Here is a 12,981-nt window from a genome sequence, read left to right as displayed (position 1 = left end):
ATAGATGATCATTAATTTTACTGACTAATAAATTAATATTAAATTACTGTTGGAGTTACAGCTGTTTATTGTATTGGTGGTTTTGGTATCAAAATGCTCAAACTCACTGCAATATTCTCATAGTCAGAGGATGTGGGCATGTCAGCAGGAGGACTGGGATGAGAGATCTGTGACATCTCGAGATTTTGGTAAATGTCTTTAGGACTCGACCCAGTGTTCTACAGTGAGGAGGAGTGGAGAACATGAGCGGGTTCTACTGAAGATTTACAGTAAGCAGCCAGTATTATTATGAACAAAGCAGCCACCTGATGGACATTTCTGGAATAACTTACCTGATTGTCACCTTTATCTGCCTTCTTCTTCTTCTTCTTCTGTCTTTTGCTTCTGCTCACACAAAGACAAATATTTACCCACCATCAGCATCTTCAGAGTCATTAGTGATAAATTTATCAGCACAAATATTCTCACCTCAGCCAGAAAAGTGCAGAGAGAAGAGCTGCAAGCCCAAAAAGTCCAAGTCCAACAGACACATACACAATCACAGTACCTGCTGGTACAAACACACAGACACACACACACACACACACACACACACACACACACACACACACACACACACACAAACACAGACACACACACACACACACACACACACACAAACACACAAACACACGCAAATACAGATTTATGCAAAATCTCACCCACAGTGCATAATGTACAACAGAGCAGTGATCACACAGCAATGAAAAATCATCACCCTCACCATTAATAGTGACAGACACTGCAGCTGATCTCTCAGAACCATGTTTATTCTGAGCCTCACAGTAATACTGTCCACTCTGTACAGCTCTGTAACTCTGTCCAGATCCTACAGGTGATGATTCATTCACCTTAAACCAAGTGTAGTTCTGTACAGGTGGGTTAGCATCACTGCTGCAGGTTAGAGTCACTGAACTGTCCTCCATTATCTCACCAGAGGGACTGATGGACACTGAGACATTCTTTGGAGGATCTAAAATGGACAGGATGATAACACTTTAAAGTAAATAATGTGAGTTATATCTCTAATTGTCTGTGAGGAAATCTTCAGCTTTAACTTACACAGAACATTCAGGGTCACACTGTTAGAGTACTGATGTCCGACTTCATTACTGCACTTGCACTTGTACTCTCCACTGTCCTTAGAGCTGATCTTGGAGATGATGTAGGTCTTTCCCTTTCCTACGAGAGTCGTCCCCTTAAACCAGTCATAGTTCTGAACAGGTGGGTTAGCATCAAAGCTACAGGACAGAGTCACTGAACTGCCCTCCACTATCTCACCAGAGGGACTGATGGACACTGAGACTTTCTTTGGACGATCTAGAGTTCCATGACCAGAGTGAGGAAAGCAGTTCATGGTCATAATTAATTCTTTTTTCTGTCTTTCATCAATAATATTAATATCAATAATATTAATATCAATATATTTTCTGACCCTTTTTTATTATTACATTTGTCTCTATATTTTATTTAAATCTTTATTATTGGGATAAAACAAGGACACCTTTTTGAAAGTGGCTGTATTTCTTTCCTTTGGTGTCAGAATGGGATTCGACAGAGTTTTTATTTAGTTTTCTGAAATTCTTAGAATTAAAATTAAAACTCCTTCAAGATGCAAATCACACAGTAATTATATCAATAATTATATTATTAACTCCAACACCACTATAACAAATCACCAGGGGCAGGTTGAGTTCCTGCTCAATTCTATAAGTATTTTAGGACAATAGTTCATTAGAATTGCAGAAGAAATAAAGAAATAACCAGTGAATTTACCACCACACATGAATTCACTTTCATAAACCAAAAAACAAATAAACTATTTGCACTAATTATCACTCTATATCACTAATCAACACAAATATGAAATTGCTTCCAGAATTAATTAATAAATTTAGTTAATACAACAATAATACAACATTTTTATTGTAAGTATTAATATTAAAATAGAATAAAAAATAAAATAAAATAAATAATAAAAAATAAAATAAAATAGAATTTTAAATATTTATTTAAATATAAGAGGATTTGTGTCCTCCCCCTTTTGCTTTAATGACAGTTTGCACTCGGGTTGGCATGGACTCTACAAGTTTTTTATAAAATATTATGATAACGTTTTAGATCAAATCTATGGGGCTGTCATCTGATCTCAGGCTTCAAGCTATGTATGTCATAGTCAATGGTATTATGTGTTTTCTTTACTTACACCAGTACTTTATTGTGTTTTCCTTTATTAACTATCAGGTAATAAAGTATATATAAGAAGGTAAATAAAGCTCACATCTAACTCTGAGGGTTTGATCAGGAGAGTGGAGATGTTCATATCCTCTTACAGCACAGCTATAACTGCCTGCATCCTCACTGCTGACCGACTGCAGACGGACTTCATTGTCCTTGTTGGTATTTGTGGTTAAATTTCTGCTGTTTTTGTACCAGATGAATGTTGGATCAGTCAGATTGCAGGTGGTTTTACAGATCAGAACGACTGATTGTCCTTCTGTCACTTCTGCAGGAGCGATCTGAAGATCAAGATCTTAAACAACAAGAGAAACGTTAAATCATGAAAGCCGTCCTGAAGCCAGTAGAGCGTCTACTTCTAAAACTCTGCTCTCAAAGTGGTTTTCTATCTGGAGTCTAGTCACTATTTACCAGCCCCTTAATGATCAGATCAATCAGACAAAACACTTTGTACTTTGACAGAAAAACGTCATTGGGCATCAAGGCAGGATACACCCTGGACGGAGTGCCAACCCATCGCAGAGCACACACACACTCTCATTCACTCACGCAATCACACACTACAGACAATTTTCCAGAGATGCCAATCAACCTACCATGCATGTATTTGGACCGGGGGAGGAAACCGGAGTACCCGGAGGAAACCCCCGAGGCACGGGGAGAACATGCAAACTCCACAAACACAAGGCGGAGGCGGGAATCGAACGTTTTGGTTGAAAAGTTTGCTTGTGGCATCTTTCTTTAAAATAGATGGTGTTTGGTTTGAAAATTATAAGTGTAGAAAATAAAATTAGAAGACTAAGTGCTGCTTAAGGGTCCAAATAAATTGTGGTGTAATTATATAAAAAATATGCTTTTCTTTACCTGTAACATTGAGTGTAACTCCAGGAAAACCCTGGTATCTTTCTTTATCTTCATTTGTTCTGATTCTAAAGCAGTACATCTGTTTATCTATTTTCTTCACATCACTCAGTCTGAGGGGGAAGTGATTCTGTACATCTGTTAAATACATCACTCTGCCTGAGTAACCTGGTTCATTATACAGATCAGTCCACTCTTTACCCTTAATTGGGTTTATTACCCAAAACCTCTCTCTCACTGTAAGACCTGGTGGGTGTGTGTAAGTGACGTTCATAATCACTGTAGATCCTTTTAAAGCACAGAGACTAAGTTGGCTGTATTTCACACTCCATTCATTCCCAAGAGCTGAAACATGATACATAAAAGAGGTGATTAGAGATTATTATCCTGAACCCCATCAAACACTCAGTTCACTCACAAATAAAAACTATTCTTCATGACTGGAAGAAAACTGTAATGTGGAATTAATATTCAAACTGAATCTGCATTTTGATCCTTTATTCACAGAGAAATAAAACAGCAGGCATATATTTTTTTGTATTTTACTCATGATTCTTAAATTGACCTTAAGAACAAGCACAGATTTGGTGATTAAATCAGTCTGTACTGTCTCCAGTGTGTGTGACCGTGATAATATAAAGGTAAGACTCACCTGTGATCATGAGGACAAAGATCAGACAAAGCAGAGAAGACAGTTTAAGGGACATCATTCTTCTATAAAGATTCTATATACAAACTAAAACATAAAATAATCAACTTCAGTAAGGTGGAGACAGTAAGTTTGCTTCATCACACTCCTCCATCACTCAGGAGTTTACACCACACACACTGTCTGTCATTTCTTACATAATAATCACACTATATTCTACCAATAATAGGAGACTCTTTAGACATTTACAGAAATATTAATAAATCACTGCACTTGAACATTCACAAGCTACAAATTAAAATCTGTGCATGAATTCACTGATACCAGCTCTGTTCAAAGCAGCTAATGAATGATTCAAATGTGTTTAATTGTCATGCACTAATTACAGGTTAATAGATTTAGCAGAATCTGATATTTGAAGGAGAGATTTTCTAAACACATCTAAAGTTAAACAAAAGACATTAAATTAAAGTATTCCAAGATGGCAGTGCGGCAGTAACACGCAGCGGCCACTTCGGATTCAATATGGTGTATTTACCTTTTTTTAAGGTTTTATTTGCGCTTTTTAGCCCAACTACTGCTTGTACATGGACACCAGAGACAGCGGTGTTCATGTATACAACCAACAGGAACTAATGAAGTACAGAAATCTTGCAACAACCGACCTGCACAATGATGTACTGGATAGGATTCGTGACCTCGGCTTCCGGAAGCGCGGTAAGCGGGCGGGTGTCCGTGTTAGGCTAAAAACAAACTCTAGCCGGCCGGCTCTCCCGTCCATTCTACTAGCCAACGTTTGCTCCCTGGACAATAAACTGGACTACATCCGACTCGAACACTCTACACTGCAAGAGATTAGTAACTGCTTCGTGTTTGTTTTCACGGAGACGTGGCTCAGCGACAGAGTTCCGGACGCCGCCATTCAGCTGGACGGGCTAACTTTATTTAGAGCCGACAGAAATCTGTGCAGTAAGACTCGCGGTGGTGGTGTGTGTGTTTATATCAACACGGATTGGTGCAAGAACTCTGTGCTTGTTTCTACTTACTGCTCATCATCAGTGGAGTTTGTTACTGTTAGATGCAGGCCATTTTATTTACCACAGGAATTTACTACTGTTTACATTGGCGGAGTTTACATTCCTCCTAGCGCTAATGCTAAAGAGGCGCTAAGTGAGCTATACATTTACATTTACATTTACAGCATTTGGCAGACGCCCTTATCCAGAGCGACGTACATAAGTGCTTAAATCTCTAACATTGAATACATTAATGCTGGATCACTAAGTTACATACTTAAGATACCATGAGTTTAAAACATTTGTTCAAAGTTACAATGAAAGTGTCAAAGGTGTGTTTTTTTTTTTTTTTTTTTTTTTTTTTTTTTTATTTAAATGCAAAAGATAATGAAAGAAGTGCTAGTTGAAGTGTTTCCTGAATAAGTAGGTCTTCAACCGCCGCTTGAAAATAGCCAGTGACTCAGCTGTCCGGGCCTCTAGGGGAAGTTCGTTCCACCACCTTGGTGCCAGTACAGAGAAGAGTCTTGTAGTATACTTGCCTCTTACCCTGAGAGATGGTGGAACCAGTCGAGCAGTGCTGGTAGATCGGAGGGTGCGGGGTGCAGTGCGAGGAGTGATGAGGGCTTTGAGGTAAGAGGGAGCTGGTCCATTTTTGGCTTTGTAGGCCAGCATCAGTGTTTTGAATCTGATGCGTGCAGCTACCGGAAGCCAGTGGAGGGATCGCAGCAGCGGGGTGGTATGGAGAACTTTGGCAGGTTGAAAACAAGCCGGGCAGCTGCATTTTGGATCATTTGCAGAGGACGGATTGCGTTCATAGGTAGACCTGCCAGCAGTGCATTGCAGTAATCCAGTCTAGAAATGACAAGAGACTGAACAAGTACCTGAGCAGCCTGTGTGGACAGAAATGGTCGAATCCTTCTAATGTTGTAGAGAAGAAACCGACATGAGCGAGTCACATTAGCAACATGAGAGGAAAAGGACAGTTGATTGTCCATGGTTACCCCAAGGTTGCGAGCTGTGGCTGAAGGGGAGATCAGATCGTTGTGCAAGGATATAGCAAGATCATGACCTGGGGATGAATCACCTGGGATGAAGAGCAGCTCAGTTTTGCTAGGATTAAGCTTTAACTGATGAGCAGTCATCCATGATGAAATTTCTGCCAGACATGCAGAGATCCGGTCAGAAGCTGTGGCATCTGCGGGTGGGAAAGAGAAGATAAGTTGTGTATCATCAGCATAGCAGTGGTAAGAGAACCCATGTGAGGAAATAACTTCACCAAGAGAGTGAGTATACAGGGAGAAAAGAAGAGGACCAAGTACTGAGCCTTGTGGGATGCCAGTGGAGAGTCTGCGTGGAGCAGATGTCACTCCCCTCCATGTTACCTGATATGAGCGTCCTTCCAGGTAGGAAGCGAACCATTCCCAAGCTGATCCGCATATCCCAAGACTCCTGAGGGTGGCTAAGAGAGTCTTATGGTTAACCGTATCAAACGCTGCTGAAAGGTCAAGGAGGATAAGGACGGATGAGAGATTGGCTGATCTAGCAGCATGTAGTTTCTCAGAGATATCTAAAAGGGCTGTCTCTATACGGAGCTATTAGCGACCTACAGAATGTTCACCCCGACGGACTGTTTATCATCGCCGGAGATTTCAATCATGCAAATCTTAAGTCAGTGTTCCCTAAATTCCATCAACATGTGGACTTTGCTACTAGAGGTGAAAACACGCTGGACCTTGTTTACACAAACATTCCCGGCACGTACCGTGCAGACCCCCAGCCCCACCTCAGCTACTCAGACCACATCACTGTTATGCTAATTATAGCATACAGACCATTCATCAGACGCTCAAAACCAGTTCTGAAGCAGGTGAAAAACTGGCCATCAGGAGCCACCTCTGCTCTTCAGGACTGCTTTGAGTGCACTGACTGGAGCATCTTCAGGGAGGCTGCAACCAACAGCGACTCCGTCAACTTGGAGGAGTACACATCAACAGTGACCAGTTACATTGGCAAGTGCATTGATGACGTGACTGTCTCCAAAACAATCACAACACGCTCCAACCAGAAGCTGTGGATGACTGCTAACGTGCATGCGCTGCTGAGGATTAGAGACTTAGCCTTCAGAAAAGGGGACAGGGCGGCCCTAAGAACAGCAAGGGCCAAACTGTCCCGAGCCATCAAAGGGGCAAAGCGCGCACACGCCCAAACAATCCACAGCCACTTCCAAGACAGCGGAGACACATGGCGCATGTGGCAGGGCATACAGGCTATCATGAACTACAAGACAGCTTCACCTGCTTGAGATAGTGACGCCTCCCTCCCAGATGCGCTGAACAACTTCTACTCTCAGTTTGAGGTGCAGAACAACGTAGCGTCAAAGAAGACCATCCCTCCCCCCAACGATCAGGTACTCTGTCTATCCACGGAAGGCTGCTGGACCAGACAACATTCCTGGCAGGGTACTCAGGGAATGTGCAGAACAGCTAGCGGATGTCTTTACTGACATCTTCAACATTTCCCTGAGCAGCGCTGTTGTTCCTACGTGCCTCAAAACTACCACCATTGTTCCTGTCCCAAAGAAGTCTTCAGTGTCCTGCCTCAATGACTATCGTCCCATTGCACTCACACCCATAGTTATGAAGTGTTTTGAGAAGCTCGTCATGAGGCACATCAAGACCCAGTTACCGCCCTCACTGGACCCCCTACAGTTCGCGTATCATCCAAACCGCTTCACAGACGATGCCATTGCCACAGCCCTCCATTTAGCCCTTCACCCACCTGGACAATAAAGGCACTTATGTACGAATGCTGTTCATAGACTTTAGTTCAGCATTCAACACAATCATCACCTGACTGGGAAGCTGAGCCTGCTGGGACTAAACACCTCCCTCTGCAACTGGATCCTGGACTTCCTGACTGGGAGACTTCAGTCAGTCCGTATCGGGAACAGCATCTCCAGCACCACCACACTGAACCCTGAAAAAAGGTACCGAAGCATTCGGGCCCTCACGACCAGACTGTGTAACAGTTTCTTCACACAAGCCATCAGACTTCTCAATAACTGAACTGAACTGTACTGAGCACAACATACACACGCATCATCTGTGACTGCACAGACCTACACAAAACACACACACTGACACATCAAACTGTTAACATGTTGCTTTGCACACTTTTTTGCTCTTTTGCACAAACTGTCCAACATTTCAGCCGTTTTGCACATACTATACAATATTTCAGTCATTTACTGTTTTTGCAAAATTCTATATATTATCTCAAGGACCTGCTGCTAAAAAACTGTTTATTCTGATGTTACTGCACAAAATATTGTTTGAACATTCAGTATTCACACACAGTATTTACACTGGTCGGTCAGCACTGCTTCTGTTTACTGTTTATTGTCCCTTATGTATTGTAATTTTTGTACTTTTAGTATTGTCTTGTAACCTTTTGTCTTTGTCCTGCACTGTCTTTTGTCCTGCACTGTCTTTTGTCCTGCACTGTCTTGTCTGTCTTGTTTGTCTTGTCCTGCACTGTTTGCACTAAGTTGCACAGTTGCACTATATGTGGCTAGGACTAACTTACAAGTCCTTAGCCCTGTCTTTGTTTTATGTAGCACCAAAATCCTGGAGAAACTTTGTCTCATTTCGCTATGTACCGCAACAGCTATATATGGTTGAAATTACAATAAAAGCTTCTTGACTTGACTTGAAGTTAATCACAAAGCCAGATCAAAATACCCTCGCTTTAAAGTTTACATGTGTTTCTATGGACTTAAAGTGATTCATTCCTTTGCATGAGCATGTTTGTATATTTAGAACTACCTCTGAGCTGAAACCCCTAGTGGTAGGAAAGTGTAATGACAGTAAACTGATTATAAATAGACTTCAGCAGACGACTGTGCTCTTGATGGAAAGTTGTTGACCATAGATGGTGATGTGGAAATGAATGTGGTTGTGCTGAAGCAGAGCAGCTTAGAATGTGTGTGATTTATCAACGTCCATTACATACTGCTGTGTGATATATGACAGTTTCTTTATGTATCCTGCAGCTTCTTTATTTTGTCCTGCTCTTCATTAGCATTATAACTAGTGCATGATGTTATGTAAATATACAATACAATATAATACAATATTAATATGCATCACAATTCATCCTCTTACAGTCTACTGTGCACTTAAACTACTACAATTACATAGAATTGACTACTGGGACACATTCAAATGTCATCTAATGGAAAACACATTGTTGCATTTCAGTTTTATTCATTATTCATCACATAATTTATATTAGAGAATTTCATTTACTCTTCCCTTGGTTTAGTTTTCAACATTTACGCCGTTTGGTTGAATTTGGCAAAGAAAAATGTCACACAACCAAAATATCTCAATATAATCTCAAAAAAACATTTTTGTGTTACATGACATGTGTCATAATAAAAGTCTTTGTACTGTATGTTCTGCCTCCACAGTGCCTACATGATCCTTGTGTTTAACAGCCAAATAGCAAAGAAAGAAAAGTGTGAGTTAAAGAGTGTGTATATATCAGAAATAACTGATCACAAAATTGATATTCGAGCTCATATGCGATAAATAGAAGCTGCTGAACATAAAGAAATGATTTGTGAATTCAAATATTTTGAACGGCGAACCTGTCAATGTTCAGGAAATGTAGATGTTAGATTAATGAGAGAAATTAGCCTTTAAAAATATGAAGTTTGTTTCTTACCGTGACTTTTAGACTCTTGTGTCTGACAACTGAGCAGAAAATAAAGTGTGAAGAGGAGTGTGTGTGATTAACAAGTGTTGCTGTTGTCTTCCTTCTCTTTCTGTTAAAGTCACTTCCTATGAAATGAAGAAAATATGAGAGAAAATATTTGTTCATCTGTTCAAATAAAATATAATAAAAACATGCTGAAAATATTATTAAATATTTTATTAATATAAATATTCAGCTTCATGACTGAATGATATCCTCTACTATAAAGTGCTCTTTGTAACAGATTTGTCACCATTTCCCTCTTCTTTATGCTACAACTGTGGGTTTACATTGTCAGTTACATTCAGAGCACGTCTATTAAAAAGCTGCTTTTATTTAAAAACCAAGAAATGAAAGTGCTTAGCTTGTGACACTAACATGCCCAGCACATCCTGTGTGTAATCATGCTAGCTGGTTCAAGTCTAGAAAAACTAGAACAATTCTCAGATGTTATTAAAGAATTCAAAGCATCTTAGCCTGAGATTAAACACAGTTCATGCACTTTGTACAGAATCGTCTTAACACCTCAGTCCCTATGTGTGAACACATGAACCGGGGCTATCAAGTTTCACACATGAGCATGACAGTCACTCATTTGGGTCTTTTGTCACCATCTCCCACCACACATTGTATTTCTCACACAGAAAAACATACTATTTATCATATATTTAATATGCCACAGCGCCAACAGTTAGTCAACAGTTTTACAGCCTGTTCACTGACACCTGCTGAGAACAAGTAGTCTAGGCCACTGGGGGCACTGAGATGGTGCCGGGGCAACAATTTTGTGACATTTTATAAAATAATGAATATATCATAAATTAAATCTCAGGGGGGCTAGGAATATATAAAATATGTCACTCTTGCCTGTCTTCAAAACTTGAGAGCCCTGTGAAATCTCTACTTCATCAACACTCAGTAGGACAATGTGTCAAACTGTTTAATATGGATAAATATGGATATGGATAATATAATATGTTTTCCTGTGCTCCTTAACATTAACTGGAACAGAAATGTTCAGTGTTGAATATTGTTGTTTTTATATACATTTTCCCCATGTTAATGTAGATTATACTTTACATATGAAATAAAACTAACCAAACCTATGTTAAATGTATTAATAGATTACTTAATGTCTCTTACTTGTGTGAGAGAAACGATGAGTGTATGAAAGTGTCAGGACTTGGACATTCTCTGCTGGAACACTAGGGGGCGTTCTGGCAGTGTGTTTTCTGTCACGTGTCTTATAATTCTCAGCTGGTTGTAATAGATTTAATTATTAGGTGTATTTATTTCTGTCAGAGAAAAGGGTTGTCTTTACAGATAAAAAGGCCCAAATGCAGGGATAACAAAATAAAAACAGAGATTTTATTAACAAAACACAAAAAATAAATACAGGAAACAGGAACCTAAACACAGAACCCGAAAAAAAATTAGGACCCCAGAAATCTGACCGCAATGCAGAGGAAATAAATACACATGATAATAAAACCAATTACAACCAGGTGAGTATTACAAGCCAGAACGCCCCCTAATGTTCCAGCAGAGAATGTCCAAGCAGAAGTAATGACAGAAAGTGTGAATAATCAAATTTCAAGACTGTGATGTTGCAGCAGAGGTTTGTCCTTTATTCATAATAACAGTCATGTGGTTACAGAATTCACACACAGAGTAAATATATTTAAATACTGACATCCAAAGTGACATCATATGTTTTATATGTTAATTTCCAGTGAGACAAAATAAAACAATGTATTTGAGTAACTTTTGGCTGGTTAAAGTAGCTGTACTGTGATATATACATGTGCTTCATCCTGGTCAGAGTCACAGTGAGTCAGGAGTCTATTCCAGGATCACTGTGTGCCAATCAGGACGTCATGCTGTGTTTGACTAAAGCTCAGAACTCAGAGGATTTTACACGGGGGACTCTGGCTACAATGTTAGCGCATGTTAGCCCTAGCCCATTACTGCAGCAAGGGAAGAACCATCAGATTGTTTCTCTGTGGCAACCAATTGATCTGTGAATTATATTTTAATCTTTTTTTGCATATTTTCATACAATAACATCGGCCATCTGCTTTGTGGACTAAATATTTGGCTTGGAGGAGTTCAGACCTCATTGATGAGCAATTCACCGCAGATGAGCACCTTTAAAACATAAGCTTGGTATGCCTGCAAAAGTGCCATTGAGTGCAGCATGTGGAGGTCTGGGAAAAATTGGAGATGCCTGCATGGAGGTTGAGGTGGAAGGTGGCGTGAAGTTAGGGAGCAGTCATCAAGCTCAGTGCAGACAACGATAACCAGGCCAGGCGAAAGATGCGCGAATCAAGCCACAAGGCACAGGGGCTTGGAATGCAGCCAAGCAAAAGATTGTGAAGAGGAATCTCTCACAATGCAAGCAATCGGCTCAAGAGGTGAGCACATGCCATGATAAAGAAGAGAAGAGCCTGTATTTTTTATATATATCTTCTTATAAATGATCCAAGATGGCGCTGATGTTCATGGCATGCCGTTAGTCTCTGAGACTCTCAAGCCTGTTTGTATTTTGATTTTTTAATTGCCTTTTAAATCATGCTATTTTTAACTCACCTGTTGTCTTAAGCCAAAGCGTGTCTCCTGGGCTAGTTTACGACCGGCAAACTCTGCTGAATATTGGACTTTTGGTAGATGGACAAACACATCAGTTAATGCCGGGTACTGGTGGGACCCTTCCACCACTGTTGTCATCTGTGCCAATGTTCGCCGCCGGTAAAGAAAGGACGGAAGCGTTCAGGGAAAAGAGTAGGTTTCGTGGTTAAACTTAAACTTGCACTTGGAAGTAACCGGAGGAGATACGGGGTTAGAGCTCTGGTAGTTGACGGAATGGACTGCTCTCGTTTTGTTAGATGGCGCTCCATGGAATCGCCATATTACTGGAATGTCCCGATTTTCCCTACTTTTACTGGATCGCTACAAGTGGGGTAAGATTGTGTAATATTAAACCGCTGCATCGGACAACTCATACTGAAGATGATACAATAAAGCTGAAAAAAACACCTCGTTCATCAGGTCGAGGAGGAGGACTGGCTTCTATATTCAAAGAGAAGTTTAACTGCAGACGAATAGCAACTGAAGAATGTGTTTCTTTTGAACAACAGCTGCTTTTATTGGACATTGGTAGTCCGGTTGTATTGCTACTATTTACAGGCCTCCAAAAGCACAGAAAGATTTTACCAGTGAATTTGGGGATTTTTTAGGAGGTCTGTTTTCAAAATTTGATAGACTGCTTATTTTAGGAGATTTTAATATACGTGTACGTATGTGTGCTGCCCAGAAAATGCGATGGCGAAGGGCTTTTTAAACCTGATTGATTCTTTTGACTTAACACAATTAGTGAATGGTCCGACTCATATCCATGGCCATACACTAGACCTGGTATTA

General features: G+C 40.2%; 2 protein-coding genes across 2 annotated transcripts in view; both read right to left on the bottom strand.

Moving 5' to 3' along the window:
* LOC132839485 (B-cell receptor CD22-like) overlaps nucleotides 1–4,542 on the bottom strand; it is an 88,315-nt gene extending 83,773 nt beyond the window's left edge. The window contains exon 1 of the mRNA XM_060860478.1: nucleotides 4,453–4,542. The gene's annotated coding sequence lies outside the window, so the exon portion shown is untranslated. The remainder of the gene's footprint in view (nucleotides 1–4,452) is intronic.
* Nucleotides 1–9,595, bottom strand: part of LOC132839494 (B-cell receptor CD22-like) — a 35,610-nt gene extending 26,015 nt beyond the window's left edge. The window contains exons 1-4 of the mRNA XM_060860501.1: nucleotides 9,532–9,595; nucleotides 3,791–3,874; nucleotides 3,142–3,483; nucleotides 2,321–2,572 (exon numbers count right to left, since the gene is read on the bottom strand). Of these exons, the coding sequence (XP_060716484.1) occupies nucleotides 2,321–2,572; nucleotides 3,142–3,483; nucleotides 3,791–3,848 (652 nt within the window). The 5' untranslated portion in view covers nucleotides 3,849–3,874; nucleotides 9,532–9,595. The remainder of the gene's footprint in view (nucleotides 1–2,320; nucleotides 2,573–3,141; nucleotides 3,484–3,790; nucleotides 3,875–9,531) is intronic.
* Between the last annotated feature and the right edge of the window lie 3,386 nt (nucleotides 9,596–12,981).

Source organism: Tachysurus vachellii, chromosome 24 (assembly GCF_030014155.1).
Source record: "Tachysurus vachellii isolate PV-2020 chromosome 24, HZAU_Pvac_v1, whole genome shotgun sequence".
NCBI lineage: Eukaryota > Metazoa > Chordata > Actinopteri > Siluriformes > Bagridae > Tachysurus > Tachysurus vachellii.
The sequence above is the reverse complement of the archived record's forward strand: the minus strand, read 5'-3'. Positions and strand labels throughout refer to the sequence as shown.